Source organism: Pleurodeles waltl, chromosome 7, assembly GCF_031143425.1.
Source record: "Pleurodeles waltl isolate 20211129_DDA chromosome 7, aPleWal1.hap1.20221129, whole genome shotgun sequence".
Lineage (NCBI taxonomy): Eukaryota > Metazoa > Chordata > Amphibia > Caudata > Salamandridae > Pleurodeles > Pleurodeles waltl.
The window spans coordinates 606574094-606596380 of NC_090446.1; the positions used below are offsets into that span (position 1 = coordinate 606574094).

Below are 22287 nucleotides of genomic sequence, written 5' to 3' on the forward strand. Positions count from 1 at the left end.
ATGCTGGTAACCCTATATCCAAACAGGGCATAGCCAGGTGGATAGTCAAACGCATACAAACGTGTTACCTAAAAGCTAAAAGAGAGCTACTCATTACACCAAAGGCACACTCCACTAGAAAGAAAGGAGCAACAATGGCCTTTCTAGGTAACATACTAATGACAGTGATCTGTAAGGCAGCCACCTGGTCCACACCTCATATGTTTACCAAACACTACTGCGTAGATGTGTTAGCAACACAACAAGCCACAGTAAGACAGGCTGTAATAAGAACATTATTTCAAACAACTTCAACTCCTACAGGCTGACCACCACTTTTGGGAGGATTACTGCTTTGTAGTCTATGCACAGCATGTGTATTGCAGCTACACATGCCATCGAACAGAAAATGGCAGTTACCCAGTATACATCTGTTCATGGCATGTTCCGCTGCAGATTCACATGCGCCCTCCCACCTCCCCGGGAGCCTGTAGCCGTTTATTTACATATATACAATTTCTAATTGCAACTTAAACATTCCTTTAGCACAAACTATGTACATACATATCTATTCCATTGCATGGACATCTTTACTATTCTCATTCTACCACTCCTACCTCACCCAATGCGGGAAAACAATCTGAGATGGAGTCGATGCCCATGCGCAATGGAGCCAAAGGGAGGAGTCACTCGGTCCCGTGACTCGAAAAGACTTCTTTGAAGAAAAACAACTTGTAACACTCCGAGCCCAACACTAGATGGCAGGAACAGTGCACAGCATGTGAATCTGCAGCGGAACATGCCACGAACAGATGTACACTTACTTATATATATATATCCCATAATATATTCATATTTTCATCTGAATACACTATATTTTATGAGGGATCTCATGGCATCCCTTTGCAATGGGATCAGCATCCCACATTTTTCATTTCTTGTAACTCCATATTTACGTCTCTCTCACTGTTTGTTTGATCAAAAGCCACATAAGTATATCCTGCCTTATACAATGACTGACTGTTCAAAGATACTGCCTTATTCATGTTTCTTTCTTCCAAGGTTGGCTCTTGGCATGAGCAGAGATCCTTATCTTCATACTGTGACCCGGAAAGAAACCTATTTCTTTTTGAAAATTACTGATCTCAAATTCCTCATAGTTATGTTTTGCATGGTTTTAAATACTTAGCAATTTCAAGCGATCACAATAGACCCCATAACAAATGTAAGCAATCACAGTAGACCCCTTAACAAAGTCAAGCAATTACAAGAGACCTGTTTGGTAGCAGTTTTCTGATTGGCTGCTGAGAAGCCATTTGGAATAGCTGTTGTCAGCTGGCTCCTAGGTAGACTTCATTATACAGTGGAGAAAGAAGCAAGTAACCCAGCGCAAGTGCTTTCCTTTTTGGGCACAAGAATGCTCCCTGTTCTTTTACTCTGCATGTTGTGCGGATTTTGGTAGTTTTAACAAACAAAATCTACCCTGCTGCAGACTAAAAAAGGTGTATATTGCACTCACTACTCTACACTACACTTTTTGAAGGATTAATTCGCCCACACTGTGTGTAATGTTGTTGATTATTTTTGGCTTCTGAATGGAATAACAAATTATCTGTGTATTAAGTGAGCAGTGACAATGTGACATTGGTTATGTTATCACTGATGTTTGCGATGACCATGTGAGTGGGACGAATGTGGCATTTGCCCAGTATAAAAGACAGGATTACATTGATGCCACTGTGGCGCTCTAAACTTCATAAGCTCTTTGAAGATTGCTAGGTACACCTACCTTCAGAGGTAACATTTGAAACTGTGCATGCCAGTAGTTTCCTAATTAATTTAAATATGCTACAAATGCACATTCATCTCACAGCAATCAATGTTCTCTAAGACTGACGTGCCACTCTGTGTAGTAAAATATGTTTTTAATAGTTTTACAGCTTGTAAGCTGATGGTATTTTTCCTATTTCCTCCTCACCTTTAGATGCCGAAAGAAGGACCAGTGCCCCTAGACCTGGACACTTGAGGTGAGCTGAAATTGTTCACTTGCTGCTTGAGAACTGCGGTACAGCAATGTAATATGCTCACATCTATTGTTAACAAGCACCACTCCTTGGTTTCACAGCCTCCACTGCTAGTGCTTAGCTGGATCATTCCTACCTGGGTGCTGCGTGAAGACAGTGATCCGTAGTACACCCCCATGAAGATCCCATATCTATTTCCGTTTATCTCTTGTAATGGAACAGGTGTGCTGTGTAAAACCACTTCCCTAAGATTTCTCATTTTAACTTATAGGTCAGTGTAATGTGTAATGATATTACACATAACTTAGTAATAACCTGAAGGCCACAGTATAGCGAAATCAAGGTGTTAACAGTAAAAGAAGAATGCATAAAAATAACGCACAAAACATAAGATTTGAAATCTTAAGTTTTGCTGGTTAAATAAATCTATGGGGGTGGTCAATTACTAGGGTATTATTGCTTATTATTGACATCATATTGACAACACACATGGTCAGCGCCCATAATTTTAAAAAGTTATTTATTTGAAGAAAGTGTTACCACCTTACTGTAGGAAGCTGGCATAGTGTGTGGAGGACACCTATGGTGTTTGCACCTTATACCAGGACCAGGAAAATTTCATTAGTGAATGAAGACAGTGTCTAGGAAGCCAGGGCACTCTAGTGGTAGCTGAGGTGAGCAGCTAAGACTTATCTAGTAGGAGTGTGACACACTTGCAATACCACAGCAGTCCCACACCAACTTATCACACCTGAAAGGAAGCACACAGTGTTGCAAAAATAAAGGTACTTTATTATAGGAACACTGAACTAGGCAGTTTCCCAACCAGAGGTAAGTACATACTATATATCCAGTAATTATTAAGAATTGGCATATAGAAACAACAAGCATTGGCAAACATTAGTGGGAAATAGTTAGGGCCCTAGAGGGGGAGCCTACCCATATAATAAAATAGTGGAATTCGTAGTGAGGTCCCCCACCCAAGGATATGGAGCAGTCAGCAGGGAGCTGGGAGAACTCCGGACCCCAAGAGGTGAGTACCTAAGTGACCCCGAGGGACTAGGAGAGCAGAGTTAATTTCCTGGTCATTCCAAGGACTAACAAGAGGACTTGGAAAGAGGAAGATTGCAAAACCGGGACCAATCCGGTGGAACCCAGCGGTGGATTCCTAAAGAAGAGGACCTGGAAAAGGAGGAGACAGAGTCCAGTCCACACAAGAGTGTCCAGGCTGGGCAGGAGCCACTAACCACCCTTCTGTGGGTGAAGTTTCGGTCTGACGGGGGAAGATGATGATCATCTGTGGAGCCTTGGAGCTGCAGAGAGGTCTTTCGAGTCATGCAGATGATGCCCCACGCCGGTTGCCGGGTCGCAGATGGTCAGTGGTCCGGAGGACCACCAACAAGCCTTGGCAAATGCAAGTTGGAGCAAAAGAAGAGTTGAAGAGGACCAGCAAGGTTCAGGGGTCTTGATCCTTTGAGGGGAGTCAGGGCTGGCCCTCATCAGTCGGAAGAGCCAGCACAAGCAGTCTCAGACCCCACAGGCAATCCACTGGCAGCAGGCACCGTAAGTCAGCACACCTGGAAATGAGTGCCACGTCTCTGAAGCAGCAAAGGAGAGACTGTCCTTTCAAGGATGAAATTCTGGAGGCCGGGGCTACTTGGAGCCTGAAAATTCCTTAGAGCAGAAGTCAACAAGCCTTGGTGGCTGCAAGAGTTGCGGTGCACAGGGGTACTGTCCTGCAAGGAGAGGTAAGGGCTTACTGTCTCCCAAATTGAACAGAGGGCAGAGAGGGCCAGTAGGACCACTCAGCACCAATACCTCTGTTGCAGGGTCCACCCAGTTCCAGAGGTGAGCAGATCCCAGCAGCCGGACGTAGTTGCCTTAGGTGCCTGTAGATGCAGGGGATGACTCCTTCACTTCAAGGGAGACTCCTTCTTGCTTCTTTGGTGCAGCTGAAGTCTTGTCGACCCCAGAGGATGCACAGCCGGGGAAATGTTGCAGTTCCTGGAAAGAGCCGGAGAAACAATGTTGCAAGGCCAAGTCGTCTCAGGAGTTGCAGGCTTGATCAGTTCATGAAAAGTCAATTTATGGTTCTTGTGGCCAGGAGCAGAAGAGTTTGATGCAGAGGAGTCCTGGTGGAGTCTTGCACGCAGAATCTGGAGACCCACCCGCCAGGGAGTCCCTAAATAATTCTACCAGGGTGATTGGTCACTCTGCAGGGTGACCACCTATCACAGGGGATCACTGACGTCAGTCACTTGTCCTGACCAACCGGATGCTCCCAGGGGCCAATGGACATCCTGTTTTCAAGATGTCAGAATCAAGTGGCAATCTGACGGAGCTCTGGACACCACCCCTATGGTGGTGATGGATGGGGGAGTGGTCACTCGCCTTTGTTTTGTGTGCCTTTGCGCTGGAGCAGGGACTGGGGTCCCTGGACTGGTGCAAGCCAGATTATGCAAGGAGGGCACCAAATTTGCCCTTCAACGCAAGCATGTGACATAAGGAGGCTTCCCCTCCCCAGCCATGCAGCACCTATTTCCAAGGAAGAGTGTGTTGTCTCCCTCTTCCATAGAAAATCCCTTGTTCTGCCTTCCCCTGCCTAACCTGGTCAACCTGCAGGAGGGCAGAAACCTGTCTGAGGGGCTGCAGCAGCGTGACCTGCCTGCAAACACTGAAAGACTGGTAGGAGCAATTTCCGGGGTCCTCTATGGAGCTCCCAGAGTGCATGGAATCATGCCACCAATACTGGCATTAGTGTTAGGGTATGATTCCGACATGTTTGACACTTAGGTTCAGAGTTACCATTATGTAGCAGGACCACAGGTAATGAATGACCTGTGGCCAGTACATGGGTAAAATGGCTTCCCGCTCTTACAAAGTCCAGTGCATTGGAACTGGAGTTCGTAGAGGCACCTCTGCTTATGCAGTGGTGCCCTCACACAGAAGGAACTGCATCCTGCCCTCTGGGCTAGGAGGGCCTACCCTAGGGGTGACTTACAGTGACATGGTGCAGTGACCAGCAGTGAAAGGGTGCATGCAGCTTTTCACGCAGGCTGCAGTGGCAGGCCTCCAAACACAGTTTGCATGGGCTCCCAGGGGTGTCATAATACATGCTGCAGCCCATGGGGGGGGGGGGGGGGCTGGCATACAAGTGCCTTAGGTACCTAAGTACTGTATACTGGGGACTTACAGGGGTTCACCAGGATGCCAATTGTGGGGATGTTAATGGTACCAAAGCAACCGAATTTAGAGGAGAGAGTGCAATCACTGGGTTCCTGGTTAGCAGGATCCCAGTAAAACAGTCCAAACACACTGATAAACAGGCAAAAAGTGGGGATAACCATGCCAAAAAGAGTGACATTCCTACACAACCACCTCCTCCCTTCCAAACAGAGGACAATAAGACTAACCTCGCCCAATTGATTCTTCATTGTCTAAGTGGAAATATCTGGAGTGTCCATCTGCATTAGAGTGGTTACTCACAGGTCTATGTTCCAGTGTATAGTCCATTCCTTATAGGGAAATGGACCACCTCAACAATTTGTGATTTTCTCCTTTCGTCTTTTTAAGCCATAGGAGGGGCTTGTGGTCTGTCTGAGCAAGAAAGTGATTGCCAAATGGGTATGACCTCAGCTTTGTCAAGGCCCAGACCACTGCAAAGGCCTCCCTCTCAATGGCTAACCAACACTTCTGTCTGGGGGTCAGCCTTCTATTTATGAAAGCAGCAGGTTGAGCCTGACCCTCTTTGTTTAGTTGTGAAAGTACTGCCCCTATCCCTACCTCAGAAGCATCTGTTTGAACAATTAATTGTTAGGAGTAATCGGTGCTTCTTAAAATGGGAGCAGAGCACATAGCCTGTTTCAGGTCATCAAGGGCCTTCTAGCAGCTAGCTGTCCACAAGACGTTCTTTGGCATCCTTTTGAAGGTGAGGTCATTTAAAAGTGCTACAATGGAGCCATACCCTTTAATGAACATTCTATAGTCCCCAGTCAGGCCTAAGAAGGCTCTGACTTGGGTTTGAGTGGTAAAGGCAGCCCAATCCAAGGTTGTCTGAATTTGCCCTGGAGTGCCTGAATTTGGCCTCCACCTACCAGGTGACCCAAATAAACCACTTTGTCCTGCCCTGTCTGGCGTTTTGATGCCCTAATAATGACATCTGCCTTTTCCAAGGCCCTAAGGACATTTTCAAGGTGGACCAGGTGATCCTCCCAGGTGGAGCTAAAGGTAGCAATATTGTGTAGATATGCAGCACTAAAGCTTTCAGGCCTTGCAGAACTTTGTTCACCAGCCTCTGAAATGCGGCAGGGGCATTCTTCAAACCAAAGGGCCTCTTAAATGTGTCAGGGGCTTTCTTCAGACCCAAGGGCATCACTGTAAAGTGATTGTGCCACCTAGGTGTTTTAGGTTTGGCATCCTCTGATAACTTGATCTGCTGGTATCCAACAGTCAAATCAGGTGCTAAGATACTTGGCAGCAGCCAAAGTATCTATCAGCTCATCTGCCCTAGGGATTGGATGAGTCCTGGTGACTGTTTTGAGGCCTCTGTAATCAACCAGAACCTCATCTCTCTTTACCATTTTGAGAGTTGGGCTTGGGCACCATGACTAGCCCAGAGGCTGTCTGAAGGCTCAATGACTCCTAAGGCAAGCATCTTTTGCACTACTGCTTTGAAGCATTCTCTGACATGATCAGGCTGCCTATATATTTAGCTTTTTACAGGCAGGCTGTCACCTGTGTCAATGGTGTGTTCACACCATGTGATTTGACCAGGAGTGAGGGAAACCAGTTCAGAGAACTGAACAAGGAGATTCCTACAGACATTCATTTGTTGGTCAGAGAGGCAGTCAGCAAGAACTACTCCCTCTACTGTGCCATCTTTTGGTTTGAGGGAGAAGAGGTCAGGGAGAGGGTTACTCTTTTCCTCCTGACCTTCATCAGTGGCCATGAGCAGTGTCATGTCAGCCATGTCGTAATAGGGCTTTAGGCGATTCACATGAAGCACCCTGTGGGAGCTTCTGGGAGTGCCTATGTCCACCAAGTAGGTGACCGCTCACCTTTGTTTTCCACAATAGTGTGAGGACCACTCTACTTACCTTGGAGTGCTCTGGGAGCCACAGGCTCAAGGACCCACACCTTTTGAGCTAGCTGGTAGTCAGTCAGTACAGCCTTTCAGTCATGCCACTCCTTTTGCAGTTTTTGGCCGGCTTCAGGGTTTTTAGATGCCCTCTTCATGTACTCAGCCATTCTGGTTCTGAGGCTGAGTACATATTCTACTATGTCCTGTTTAAGAGGTGGCTCCCAACCTTCCCTCACAAGGGCAAGTGGACCTCTAACAGAATGTCCAAACAAAAGCTCAAATGGGATGTAGGCCACTCTCCTTTGTAGAACTTCCCTGTAGGTCAAAAGGAGGCAAGGTAATGCAACATCCCATCTCCTTCTGAGTTTCTATGAGAGTCCCAGGATCATGCCTTTGAGGGTTTTGTTGAATCTCTTAACTAACCCATTCGTTTGTGGGTGATATGGGGTGGTGAATTTGTATGTTACACCACACTCCTTCCACATGGCTTTCAGGTATGCATACATAAAGTTGGCACCTCTGTCTGACACCACCTCCTTAGGAAAACCCACCCTGGAAAAGATTTCCAGGAGTGCCATGGCCATTGCAGGAGCTGTAGTGGTCCTAAGGAGAATTGCTTGGTCCCCCACCACCAGTATAAACCTGTCCCCAGAGGCATTTCCAGAGGAGAGCAGATCCCTGCAGCCGGACGTTGTTGCCTTAGGTGCCTGTGGATGCAGTGGAGTGACTCCTTCACTCCAAGGAAGATTTATTCTTGCTTCTTTGGTGCAGCTGAAGTCATGCTGACCCCAGAGGTTGCACAGCTGTGGAAATGTTGCAGTTGCTGGAAGGAGCTGGAGAAACAGTGTTGCAAGGGGGGGTTGTCTTGGGAGTTGCAGGCTTGTTTGGCTCCTGAAGAGTCCAGTTGCGATTCCGGTGGCCAAGAGCAGAAGAGGTCAATGCAGCGGAGTCCTGTTAGATTCTTGCATGCCGAATCTGGGGACCCACCCATCAAGGAGTCCCTAAATGGTCCTTCCAGGGGGATTGGTCACTCTGCAGGGTCACCACCCATCAGAGAGGGTCACTGACGTCAGTCACCTGTCCTGACCAAGCAGATGTTCCCAGGGACCTATGCATATCTGGTTTTCAAGATGGCAGAAGCAAATGGGCTCCTGGAGGAGCTCTGGACACCACCCCTGGGATGATGGTGGACAGGAGAGTGGTCACTCTCCTTTCTTTGTGTGCTTTCGCGCCAGAGAAGGGACCGGGTCGCTGGACTGGTACAAACCGGACTATGCAACAAGGGCACCTAATGTGCCCTTCAAATCAAGCCGGTGGCATGGGGAGGCTACCCCGCCACAGCCATGTAACACCTATTTCTAAGGGAGAGTGTGTTGCCTCCCTCTCCCACAGGAAATCCTTTGTTCTCCCTTCCCCTGCCTGAGCTGGTCAAGCAGCAGGAGGGCAGAAACCTGTCTGAGGTGCTGCCCACAAACCCTGAAAGACTGGTAGGAGCTATCCTGGGTGGTCCTCTAAGGAGCCCTCAGAGTGCATGGAATGATGCTACCAAAACTGGCATTAGTATTGGGTATGATTTCAACATGTTTGACACCAAACATGCCAGGTTTGAAGTTACCATTATGTGGTTGGACCACAGGTAGTGAGTGACCTGTGGTCAGTACACAGGTAAAATGGCTTACCCGCACTTACGAAGTCCAGTGCATTGGAACTGGAGTTCGTAGGGGCACCTCTGCTCTTGCAGGGGTACCCTCACACACAGAAACCTGCACCCTGCTCTCTTGGCCAGGAAGGCCTACTATAGGGGTGAGTTACCGTGGCCTGGTGCAGTGACCAGCAGTGAAAGGGTGCATGCAGCTTTTCACGCAGGCTGCAATGGCAGGCCTGCCGACACAGTTTGCATGGACTCCCATTGTGGCATAATCCATGCTGCAGCCCATGAGGGACCCCTGGTGTACAAATGCCACGGGTACCTAAGTACCATACACTAGGGACTTACAGGAGTACACCAGTATGCCAATTGAGGGGTGCAAAGGATTCCAAAGCAACCAAAGTTGGAAGAGAGAGTTCAATCACTGGGTTCCTGGTTAGCAGGATCCCAGTGAAAACAGTCTAAACACACTGATAAACAGGCAAAAAGTGGGGAATAACTATGTCAAAAAAGAGTGTCTTTTCTACAATTACCACTAGACTGTGTACTTTTGCACAACTTGTGAATCTAAAAGCATATCAAGCTGCAAAAGCTTTATTACAGGTAAGTGACTATTATCTGACCTTTTGTTCAAGGTACCTGGGACTAGGCACCTATCTTAAACAAATACAGGGGATATGGGATGAGTACACCCTTCATGTTGGAGAGATTATGGGACTTATTGGGATCGGTTCCTTTGTTCTATTCAAATGTTTCAGTGCATTCTTTTTATGGCAGTACCTCTTCTAGTTCTCCACTTTTCCAAGTCCCATGATGGGAAATGTTACTCTGGTTTGGGGAGCAGCCTTTTCTCACAAAAGCAAAGAACTCTTTCGCCTGTCCCCTTGCAGGAGCCTCAGAGGCACTGCCAAGATTACCCAAGCTAAGAGCCCAGGTGGAAGCTGTTTCCAAATATTTCCCTCTATCTACAAAGCTATTGCAATCTTGAAACCCCAGCATCAAATTTCTGGAGTCACCTTAATGTTTACATTGATGCCATCAACCGGCTGACTCATTTTCTCTGAATTGGCACAATCCAGTGTCCATTTTGTTGTTAGCATATTTGTGACTCTATCCATTATGCCTCTGAACCAGAGATATCAGAGGCATACAGCATGAAAGAAAAGATCACAGGTGGGCTAATGTTGCAACCCACTGTAGAGGTGGAGGGGACAGATACCTACACAGGCCAGTGTTCCTATACACCTTTTTCCCAGAACAGAAAGGATTGCTCATTCGTTTACATATTGGCTTCCTATTGCTTCTTGCTGTGCTAGCTAATGCGATATGGAGAAACTCTTGCTGAGGCCCAGAATTTCCTTGCGTCTCCAAATTCCAGAAGGGTCCGTCCTCCGATCTCCCCTGGCATTTCCAAAAGTAATTATGATTGTGTGCCTTACTGGCCAGGGTTGGAAGGCGGTGGCAACCTAGAGCATGGTGCAGCACACACATTCACACTATTCTCTCATGCTTTTTCTCTCTCAAACCCCACCCCCTCACTCCTTACCCCTGTCCTCCTTACTTCCCAATAAAAGACTGGCAGCAGCCAAACCGGCTTTCCCACCACATGTGGCCAACACCAAAACTGTTTTCTACTAACATTGTATCAGGATCCTTTGGAAGTTTCTTTTAACAGGTAAGTGACAAAGGCGTGTAACATATTCTCTGGAGGCCATCGACAAGAAGACGGGCTGACGGAAAGCTCATAAAGAAACACCTGGTACCGACCACATACTGTAAATTGTAGAAGCAGTGCCTCTTTAAAGCTATTAAGACGGACGTTTATCAGTTCTCAGTAAATAGCAAGGTTTCATCTGGTCTTTAGAGTGTAACTCTGTATGTGCAAGTAATCCTTGGTGTCCCACTGAAGATGAGTTCCATATCTCGCTGTATGGCAGGAGCACAGATCCATACAAAAGGAAAGCGCAAGTCACCCATCAACTCTAACCGAACATACTGTCAATCTTTCGAAATGGATACCTTTCTAAATGTCCCTCCTCTATCATAGCAGATTGTTCGGCGTTTGGTTGAGGAGCCTGTAATGACTTGTTTGTAAATGTAGGATTAGAAATTATACATAATCAATCTCAAGCTAAATATGATGCTAACATTTTGCAGGCATTTGGCTATTTGGAAGTAGACATTCCAGTGCTAATTTGACTATAGTTTACAAAGAGCCTGAGTTTTTAAGGTAGTTATGCCATGGGGTGCTTTTGCCACCTCTTTACTCCTCCATCTTTTGTACTTTCTTCTTCTCCTTTTGTCTCTCTTCTTTTATATTTTTTTTACCTTGCAATGCAATATTGGCATCCACAAGCAACCTCATCTGGATATGTGTTCATAATTTTCCCTTTCACCTTATTCTACGATTCACATTTTGTATGTATCTTAGGTTTTGTTAATGTTCTGTTGTCTAAATGTCTTCCCCCAGTTAAATGACCAGACTTCGTATTATTTCATGGAATGTTAAGGGTTTACGTAATCTGGTTAAGAAACAAAGAGTGCTCCAACATCTCTCTAAATTAAATTGTCAGGTTGCTCTCATACAATAAACACATCTTAAGGAGCAGGACTTTAAAAGTTTAAATAGAAGCTGGGTTGGTCACGTTTTTGGTTCCTCTGCAGTTCATAACAAGAATGGGGTAATAATTTTGTTTCATAAATCTTTACAAATACAAGTTATAGAAGATATTAAAGATGTTACAGGTAGATGGATATTGATGACAGCTAAAATTAACTGGGTGCTGTATTCCATTTGCAATGTTTATGGTCCAACTGGAGTAGAGCCTCAATTTTGGATTAATTTTTCTTCTTTACTACTATCTTGCAATTCTGACAATCTTGTGGTAGGAGGTGATTGCAATTAACTTATGGATCCTTTTGTAGATCGTCGTTCTCAAACTCGTTATATCCCGAATAAAATCCAAAAAGCATTTCATCAAGCAATATCCTCCAGAGGTTTACGTGAAATATGGAGAATGACATATCCAGATTGTGAGAAAGTAGCCTCTTTCTAGCCTTGTTACCCCCACTTTTGGCCTGTTTGTGAGTGTATGTCAGGGTGTTTTCACTGTCTCACTGGAATCCTGCTAGCCAGGGCCCAGTGCTCATAGTGAAAACCCTATGTTTTCAGTATGTTTGTTATGTGTCACTGGGACCCTGCTAGTCAGGACCCCAGTGCTCATAAGTTTGTGACCTATAGGTATGTGTTCCCTGTGTGATGCCTAACTGTCTCACTGAGGCTCTGCTAACCAGAACCTCAGTGGTTATGCTCTCTCTTTACAAATTGTCACTAACAGGCTAGTGACCAATTTTACCAATTTACATTGGCATACTGGAACACCCTTATAATTCCCTAGTATATGGTACTAAGGTACCCAGGGTATTGGGGTTCCAGGAGATCCCTATGGGCTGCAGCATTTCTTTTGCCACCCATAGGGAGCTCTGACAATTCTTACACAGGCCTGCCACTGCAGCCTGAGTGAAATAACGTCCACGTTATTTCACAGCCATTTTACACTGCACTTAAGTAACTTATAAGTCACCTATATGTCTAAACCTTTACCTGGTAAAGGTTGGGTGCTAAGTTACTTAGTGTGAGGGCACCCTGGCACTAGCCAAGGTGCCCCCACATTGTTCAGGGCCAATTCCCCGGACTTTGTGAGTGCAGGCACACCATTACACGCGTGCACTACATATAGGTCACTACCTATATGTAGCTTCACAATGGTAACTCCGAATATGGCCATGTAACATGTCTATGATCATGGAATTGCACCCTCTATGCCATCCTGGCATAGTTGGCACAATCCCATGATCCCAGTGGTCTGTAGCACAGACCCTGGTACTGCCAAACTGCCTTTCCTGGGGTTTCACTGCAGCTGCTGCTGCTACCAACCCTTCAGACAGGTTTCTGCACTCCTGGGGTTCAGCCAGGCTTGGCCCAGGATGGCAGAACAAAGGACTTCCTCTGAGAGAGGGTATTACACCCTCTCCCTTTGGAAAATGGTGTGAAGGCAGGGGAGGAGTAGCCTCCCCCAGCCTCTGGAAATGCTTTCATGGGCACACATGGTGCCCATTTCTGCATAAGCCAGTCTACACCGGTTCAGGGACCCCTTAGCCCTGCTCTGGCGCGAAACTGGACAAAGGAAAGGGGAGTGACCACTCCCCTGACCTGTACCTCCCCTGGGAGGTGCCCAGAGCTCCTCCAGTGTGCTCCAGACCTCTGCTATCTTGGAAACAGAGGTGCTGCTGGCACACTGGACTGCTCTGAGTGGCCAGTGCCATCAGGTGACGTCAGAGACTCCTTCTGATAGGCTCCTTCAGGTGTTGCTAGCCTATCCTCTCTCCTAGGTAGCCAAACCCTCTTTTCTGGCTATTTAGGGTCTCTGTCTCTTGGGACTCCTTAGATAACGAATGCAAGAGCTCATCCGAGTTCCTCTGCATCTCTCTCTTCACCTTCTGCCAAGGAATCGACTGCTGACCGGGCTGGAAGCCTGCAAAACTGCAACATAGTAGCAAAGACGACTACTGCAACTCTGTAACGCTGATCCTGCCGCCTTCTCGACTGTTTTCCTGGTGGTGCATGCTGTGGGGGTAGTCTGCCTCCTCTCTGCACTAGAAGCTCCGAAGAAATCTCCTGTGGGTCGACGGAATCGTCCCCCTGCAACCGCAGGCACCAAAGAACTGCATCACCGGTCCCCTGGGTCTCCTCTGAGCACGACGAGCGAGGTCCCTTGAATCCAGCAACTCTGTCGAAGTGACTCCCACAGTCCAGTGACTCTTCAGTCCAAGTTTGGTGGAGGTAAGTCCTTGCCTCCCCACGCCAGACTGCATTGCTGGGAACTGCGACTTTTGCAGCTACTCCGGCCTCCGTGCACTTCCGGCGGAAATCCTTTGTGCACAGTCCAGCCTGGGTCCACGGCACTCTAACCTGCATTGCACGACCTCCTAAGTTGTTCTCTGGCAACGTGGGACTCCTTTGTGCGACTTCGGGTGAGCACCGTTTCACGCATCCTCGTAGTGCCTGTTTCTGGCACTTCTGCGGGTGCTGCCTGCTGCTGAGAGGGCTCCTTGTCTTGCTCGACGCCCCCTCTGTCCCCTGACGCAATTGGCGACATCCTGGTCCCTCCTGGGCCACAGCAGCATCCAAAAACACTAACCGCACGATTTGCAGCTAGGAAGGCTTGTTGGCGGTCTTTCAGCGGGAAAACACTTCTACACGACTCTCCACGGCGTGAGGGATCCGTCCTCCAAAGGAGAAGTCTCTAGCCCTTGTCGTTCCTGCAGAAACCTAAGCTTCTACTGTCCAGTAGCAGCATCTTTGCACCCACAGCTGGCATTTCCTGGGCATCTGCCCATCTCCGACTTGCTTGTGACTTTTGGACTTGGTCCCCTTGTTCCACAGGTACCCTCGACTGGAAATCCATTGTTGTTGCATTGCTGGTTTGTGTCTTTCCTGCAGAATTCCCCTATCACGACTTCTATGTCCTTTGGGGAACTTTAGTGCACTTTGCACTCACTTTTCAGGGTCTTGGGGTGGGCTATTTTTCTAACCCTTACTATTTTCTAATAGTCCCAGCGACCCTCTACAAGGTCACATAGGTTTGGGGTCCATTTGTGGTTCGCATTCCACTTTTGGAGTATATGGTTTGTGTCGCCCCTATCCCTATGTGTCCCCATTGCATCCTATTGTAACTATACATTGTTTGCACTGTTTTCTAATACTATTACTGCATATTTTGGTATTGTGTACATATATCTTGTGTATATTTGCTATCCTCATACTGAGGGTACACTCTGAGATACTTTGGCATATTGTCATAAAAATAAAGTACCTTTATTTTTAGTATGTCTGTGTATTGTGTTTTCTTATGATATTGTGCATATGACACTAGTGGTACTGTTGGAGCTTCACTCGTCTCCTAGTTCAGCCTAAGCTGCTCTGCTAAGCTACCATTATCTATCAGCCTATGCTGCTAGACACCCTATACACTAATAAGGGATAACTGGGCCTGGTGCAAGGTGTAAGTACCCCTTGGTACTCACTACAAGCCAGTCCAGCCTCCTACACAGATGTATTAGAATGTATGTTTTATTCTGCAGTACATCACTCATATTCTAGAATAGATCATATATTCGCTATACAAAATATTTTACACTCAATTTCACATACTGACATTGGGTCTATTCTTAAATCAGATCACGCCCAGGTAATGACTTGATTTTCAAATTATTGATTTGAACTTTCCAGGAAATTTCCCATCTTCTAATTGCTGGAGGTTTAATAACATTTTATTGCAAGACCATTCATTTATTGAACAATTTACAATGTTTTCTAAAGAATATTTAGGCACAACTTACCTTCCGACACTCAGATGAATTTTATATGGGATGCATTCAAAGCTACTGCTAAAGGCTTTATTATACATTATGTTGCCACTAAAAAGAAAGACAATTCTAAAGTTTCCTCTCCATTGCTTGCACAAATAAAGCATCTAGAGCTTGAATACTTCTCCTCTAACAAACCAGATACTTTATCCAGGTTGATTGATGCTAAATTACAATACAATAAGCAATCTTTGGATAGTGCATGTGGTACTCTACTCAAAATAAATTCCATATTTTATGGGGGGGTGAAAATAAAGCGGGTAAACTATTGGCAAACTACTTAAAGATTAAAAAACAAAAGTCTAAAATTACTGTTATTACAGACAGATTTGGAAACACACACTAATGACTTAAAAATTCTGGAATGTTTTACTGATTACTATGCCACATTATATACTCCTGAAAACACTTCTAATATATCTGAGGTTGATGCTTTCTTCCACTCTATTCCTCTGACTCATAAAGTAGATCCGTCTCTATTAGACTCTGAACTCTGTGAGACAGAAATTAAAAATGCCATTACCAAACTTTCTAAAGATAAGGCCCCGGGCTCCGATGGCTTTTCAATTCAATTTTATTCAACATTTGCATCCATTTTAGTTCCATAGTTATTAACACTTATACAATATTTCATGTCACAAGATCAAGCAAAGGGCACTTTTTCTGGAGCTATGTTGTGCTTGATTCCTAAAAAAAGATAAAGATTTATCCAATTGTGGTAATTATCGACTATATCCCTTATTAATGTTGACTGTAAAATCTTTGCAAAAGTCCTTGCCTTACGTATTAATCATTTTATCCCTGATTTCATAGACATTCATCAGTCAGGTTTTGTTAAGGGGCGGTACATATCAGATAATTCTAGAACTTTTCTCAAATGTATCCATCTTGATCTAAGTCCAGGGACCCTATAGCTGCTATAACTCTTGATGCTGAAAAAGCCTTTGAGCGAGGTTGTTGGGATTTTATGTTTGGAGCATTAAAATGGCATGGTTTTAGTCCTCATAATATTAAACTTATTAGTATTTTATACTCCTCGCCTTCTACATCTATTTTAGTCAATGGTAAACAATCCCATTACCTCCCCCTACACAGAGGTACTAGACAAGGTTGTCCTCTACAACCTCTTTTATTTATATTAGCCCTTGAGCCCCTTCTAAATAAAATACGTAGGTCGTTTGATTTTTACGGCTTTAAGCATAAATACATGAAGATAAAATTTTCCAGCATATGCTGACGATATTTTGCTCTTCATCTCTAATCCTCAACAGACTATGACCGAATTGTTTCGCTTACTACGAGAATACTCAAATGTCTCAGGATATAAGCTTAATGTCGACAAATCAGAGGTTTTGCCATTAAATGCTTATTGTTACCAGACATGTTTAAAGATACTGGTTTTACTTGGAACTCTAAGCATATTAAATGCCTGGGCATATCCTATTCTAATTCTATTAAAGAAACTATTCAAATTAATCTCAAAAGTCGAGTCAAAGATTTAGAAATTGCTTGACATATGGTACCCTCTTTATTTAAATTGGTGGGGAAGATTGGCCCCAATCAAAATGATGTTGTTGCCCATTTAAAATTTGTATCTATCTATGCTCCCAGTTAAACTCCCATCTGTTTTTTAAAAACTATAAATACATTATTTTTGAAATTTTTATGGAACAAACGTAAATCTTGTATATCTTTAATCAAACTACAAGAACCTAGAGATAATGGAGGTGTAAATTTTCCATGCCTTAAAAGATATCATTCTGCATTTGTTTTAAAACAAATATGGTTGTCCTTCTCTCCCACTTTTCACAATAGAACCTCTCTATGGAGTCAATTGGAACACTCCCAAATTACACCATTTACTTTTAGAGATGCAATTCGGCTTTCAAAACCCTATAAATCTCTTCACTCTCCGATCATCACTCATTCTATCTCTGTTGCCAAGCCATTGCTAATTTCCTCTCACTCCTCATCTGAGAACCTCAGGCAAACTCCCATATGGTACAACAAGGATATTAAAATTCATAATAGAACTTTAGTCTGGAAGGAGTGGGTGCACAAAGGCATTAGAACTCTGGATCATTTAATTTTAGATAACGCTCTACTTGCATTTCAGGATATTCAACAAACATTACATATTTCCTCTTATTACGCCTTGAAGTACCAGACGCTCTCTGCTGTCCTCTATAAATTGTTATCTCATTCTTTGGATACTCCTTCTTCTACACAGCCTATTTCCCAGCCTCATAATTTCTCCTCCCAAATCCCAGCGTCCTTTATATACAGAACACTTACACATACCAGTCGTGTGAGACTAAAGTCTAAAATAGAATTAGCATGGGAACAGGATTTCAATCCAAATTTTTCTATATCTACATGGTAACAAATATGGTCAAAACTCCCTACAACATCCCGTTCGGCGTCTACTACCCAAACATTATTTTATTTTTATAATTGGTTGTACTATACTCCTATAGATCTTTATAAATGTAAACATACTACAGACAGTAAGTCTGGTCGTGTTCTAAACAAGTTTGGGGTAAAGTCAATCCAATTTTGTTCATCAATGTACCCTTCAGTATATTAACATATTTTTTTGGGCAGTACCGCCTCTATTTCGCATTCTGAATCCCTGCTTGGTAAACAGGCTGATTTACTCATTGTTAGTGCACTGCAAATTATAACTTCTAATTGTAAAGATGCCACAAAAATATCTGTTGTAGCTTGGTGGAATCTGATTTGCTATAATCACAGAATGGATCGAGCAAATGCTAATGCTACTCAACTGTTAATTAAAAGAGACAAGTTAATGCTTCCTCTCACCTCTTTTCTTTCACAACACAAGACCTTTCATACTACTGTTAATACTGCTTTTGAACCTCCTTGAATATTTTTTTTTTTGTGTGTTTTTTCTCTTTTTTATTTAGAATTAATGGTTGCTCAATTGAGAACATGTAATCTTCATTTTGCATTGTTTTAATCTTTCTTTTCTTTTTCTTTTTCTTTTCTCTCTTCTCTTTCTTCTTTACTAAAACATAATAAAAATGCTATTATTCTATGGTACAATATTTTATTCCGATTGTGTGCATACATTGTTTTTATAGGTATACTTATCTTTATGACTGTTTTAGTTCCAATGTAGTTATTTTATTGTACTAATGTTTATTAACTAATTCAATGAAGCATTATTAAACACAAAAAAGGTAGTTATGCCAAGGTAAAATCTGAGAACAGCTCTAGCATATAGAAACATTGCATGCATAGAAATAAAATGATTCTATAGCACTACCCATATCCTAATCAGAGGGCCTTGTGGCAATGTATATGAACCAACCTCATTCAGAAGCACAAAACACATCGAAATTGTAGGCCACGGACCGGGTCAGTTTGACAGCTGTGAAACTGTATTACTTTTCTTAGTTTACATTTAATCTAATTCCATACAATGGTACCGTGTAGGGGAAAAGCTGAATGAATGAACAATATATTGATTAGTCAATTATAACTTTTACAATTAAAATCATAGCAACAGCGCTGAAAGATTAAGAACTAAATTTCCATTTAATAAAGCATAAAGGGAAGCGTCTTAGAATATTACGGTGAAACAAGTGCAGAGAACGGCATGTTATGTTTTGGCACATAAACAATGTAAACAGCAGTTGAGACTTTTTGTAGATGAAATCTGTGCACCTACCCGCATGTCAATATTGTTCTACCAGTTACCAAAATTTAAAATAATTTTGTATTATTTTAAAGTACTGGATTGTGCAGAGAAAGTGCAAACATAAATATAAAAACAATTTATAAACCTACTAAAAATTAGTAAATACAATTTTCCTTCTGTAGTTCCCCGCGTAGGCCACACCTTTTACAAAGATATGCAAGATAACATTTCATATTAAATTCATCCCCTACTGCATTATATAAAATTCAGCCATAATGGAGGTGCCACTCTTAGCAGACATTGGGGTTTTGCCTGGACCCTGCAATCTTAAAGTGCTTATTGTGACAAGAAAGTGCAAGCTCCATAATGTTAACGCACTTCCTAAAAATGCTCAGAGTTAACTTTTTGAGTTTTCTTTCTGTGATTCACCACTTAGGCCACACCATTTACAAGGTGGTACAAGCAAAACGTTACGTTAAATTCCTCCTCTACGATGATGAATTAAAAACGCTATCCCTTTTTAGGTACCACTCCTAACAAACAGTGGAGTTTTATGTGGTCCCTATGTAGAGCTGTGGGGCCCCTGGTTACACTTCCCTCTGCTCAGCTTGTTCCAGTTCACTGGGGGCTGTCAATGACATTTTTTTTTTTTTCGGCAGACGCCACATATTTCAAGTTTTTCTCCAAATAGCTTTACAGTTTCTAGAAGTTACACATACCGATCGTCTTCCACGCATGGGATATTTTTAATAGCAACGCCTTATCGGACAAGATAGGGAAAGGATTTTCTAAGATTTAGGGGTAAAAGTGAAAATCTCATTTGGTGCGAACAGTTGTATTTGAGACCATTAGAAGCCTTTTCCTGCTTTCTTTGGCTTAGGACAAATTTAAAACACATTTTTGCTTAGCTATTTTGGTGCATAATTAGGTCTGAGGTCCCAGATATCTGCAGGGACTTATTCTATGGCTATAATTCTGTGAGTACAACATGCTGGTTAATTGACCGTTACTCCAGGAATGCATTCCAGAACACTTGCATGGATGTTCTAGAGCAGTGGTTTCCAACTTTTGAATTATGTGGACCCCCCCACTTCAAATCATTATTGTAATCCGGGGTCCCCCAACTGAGTCATTACTGGAATTCAGGGACTCTGGCCTAAACACTGTTAATGATTTGAACCACTAAACAATACACAAAAAATACATAAACAGGCATTCATCAAACACATACGCTAATGATAATACATTTGATATAATATACATTTTTAAAAAAAAGTTAATTTTAATAGTTAGGTTGGAGCTTTTCTAAGTTCAATTGAAGCCACCCATCGTCCTTACTATATTCTGTTTGATGCACCTACACTGCTCCCACAAATCAATCTGAGGATACTAATTTAGTTTTTAGCCTCTAATTTCAAATTCCTTGACATTTACAGTACGTTTTAAAATTTTAATTTGTACATTTAGCCACTTTATTTATACACACATTACTAATCCGTTATTATTATTTAATTTTCTAAGTATTTACTGACGCCTCCCCCCCTCTGAGGAGGCTTCGCAGACCCTCAGGGGTTCCCAGACCATAGGTTGGGAACCACTGTCCTAGGTCATATGCAGCATGGAGCTTCTGTTGATAAGGTTGTGTTGCCCCTGAGATTTATATTTTGATGTAAAAATTAATTTATTTAACAATGTGCAAACGTTATGAGCCATATGTTCCTTCTTGTCCTTACTCTCAGATACCAAGTGACTTTGGTCGACAGTCAGAGGAAGTCGTACTGTTACTTGAGGTTAGCTCCGTTGTTGGATTCTGTCAACTCTGTGGTGCCGGGTGGATTTTGAGGCACCTAGTTCACACTACCACAAGTGAAGTTCCTTCCTACACTGATTGTTCGTGCTGCAGTTCTCTCAGTACTGGTCCTATATTCTGGTGTTCTGTCCAAAGGATAAGTTAGAGTAGTAATATTTTTACCCATCTCTAATTTCTGCTGATCACAATAAGGGCCTTTTTCCTACTGGGTCACCCAAGATTCCATTTGTATCTTTTGTGAACTTAGTAACTTATTTTGTGCTGGAGGTTCATGGTGCTCTTCTTTTTTTGCATTACAGTAATTTTGCGAGTTGGAGAACTCCAGCTTATCCCAGTTGCTGTGGCCTTCATAAGTGGGTTAGGTCTACATGCTTGGGTACTGCTCTAAACAGAGAGCATATATGGCCCAACTGTTTGGATGTGCCCCCTTGAGAGCCATGTTTGTAAGCATTTCCTTGCAGTTTATGCTGTTTTTTTTAGAGACTGATTAGCACTGACTAGACAGACAGCTATTCAGGTAGCTTGACAAGGTCATTTTAAATCTATCTGTAAGTTTGTCCTGCTCTGGAGTTGGTGGCCATTAGATTCTACTGTTAGGTGAATGTCAGTCCAGATGGAATGTAGGTCGTTAATTTTTTTGTGGTTACACAGTTCCAGACTTAAGTTGGGTTTTTATTTCTTTTAGCACAGAGTTGCGTTTTACAGGTATGGTTGGCAATTTATCGATGACTGGGCTGCAGGTACAGGTTGCTGCCTAGTGGGTTGCGTCTGCTTGTGCTCGCTGAATCAGATTCATCTGATAGTGACTGTAGTTGCAGATTCTTTACCTTAAAATTACTCCCCGGGTGTCAATCTGGATCCAAAGTTTCTTTTTGAGCTGTACCCCTGCGCGCCGTTAGGTGGTGTCGATCGGCCCGCTTCCATTGTCAGCATAGTCCGCACCAGATATGACGTCGCAGGTCCTATACAGCTGCCACCCGGTGTGCTGATGTCAGTTCTTTTCTTTCCACGCTAGCCAGCACTGATTTGAAGAGAGCTATGCCTCAGTCAAATTTTTTGAGTTTACAACTCTTGGTGCGTCGAGGATGTCATTGAGAAAGACCGGGTCTAAGCCCTGCGGTTCCTGTCATGGGGCAATGTAAGTGACTGATCTGCACCTCGTGTCTTTTTGGTGCTTGGAATGCAACCGTGACCTGAAGTCATGCTCTAAGTGTCGAGCCATGCATCCAAAGGCTTTGAGGGAGCTGTCCTTGAAGCTAACTGGCATCGGTTGCAGAGTTCCCTCTCGTTGTCGTCACTCTCCAAGTCCTCAGGATGATCAGGCAAGTTGAGGCACAAAGAGTCCCAGAAGATGAAGTGTTCTTTGACTTCTCCTCGTCCATCAGCTGACGAGACGAGGGAGCGTCAGCACTCTAGGCCTCCCTCCGTGGAGCCTGTGCCTGGGCCAACTCTACGCCTCCCTGTGTTTCTGGGAGTGACCCCTGCCCAACTCAAGGAGTTTTATGAGGCCATGAGCCTGATTTTTGGGTAGGCGATACCCCTGGAGCTCCTTCAGGCCCTGTGGAGTCAGATAGGCCCCTTCAGGCCCCAGGCCTGGATCTGGACCGGTGTCAGCCGTACCACTCCGAGCTTCTCTGATGCTAGCCCTGACAG

At 43.9% G+C, this 22287-nt stretch overlaps 1 protein-coding gene across 16 annotated transcripts in view; it reads left to right on the forward strand.

The window, feature by feature from the left end:
* UIMC1 (ubiquitin interaction motif containing 1) overlaps positions 1–22287 on the forward strand; it is a 380703-nt gene that overhangs the window by 329863 nt on the left and 28553 nt on the right. For all 16 annotated transcript variants that reach the window (XM_069244540.1, XM_069244534.1, XM_069244544.1 and 13 more), the window contains one exon: positions 1964–2006. In XM_069244540.1, the coding sequence (XP_069100641.1) occupies positions 1964–2006 (43 nt within the window). The remainder of the gene's footprint in view (positions 1–1963; positions 2007–22287) is intronic.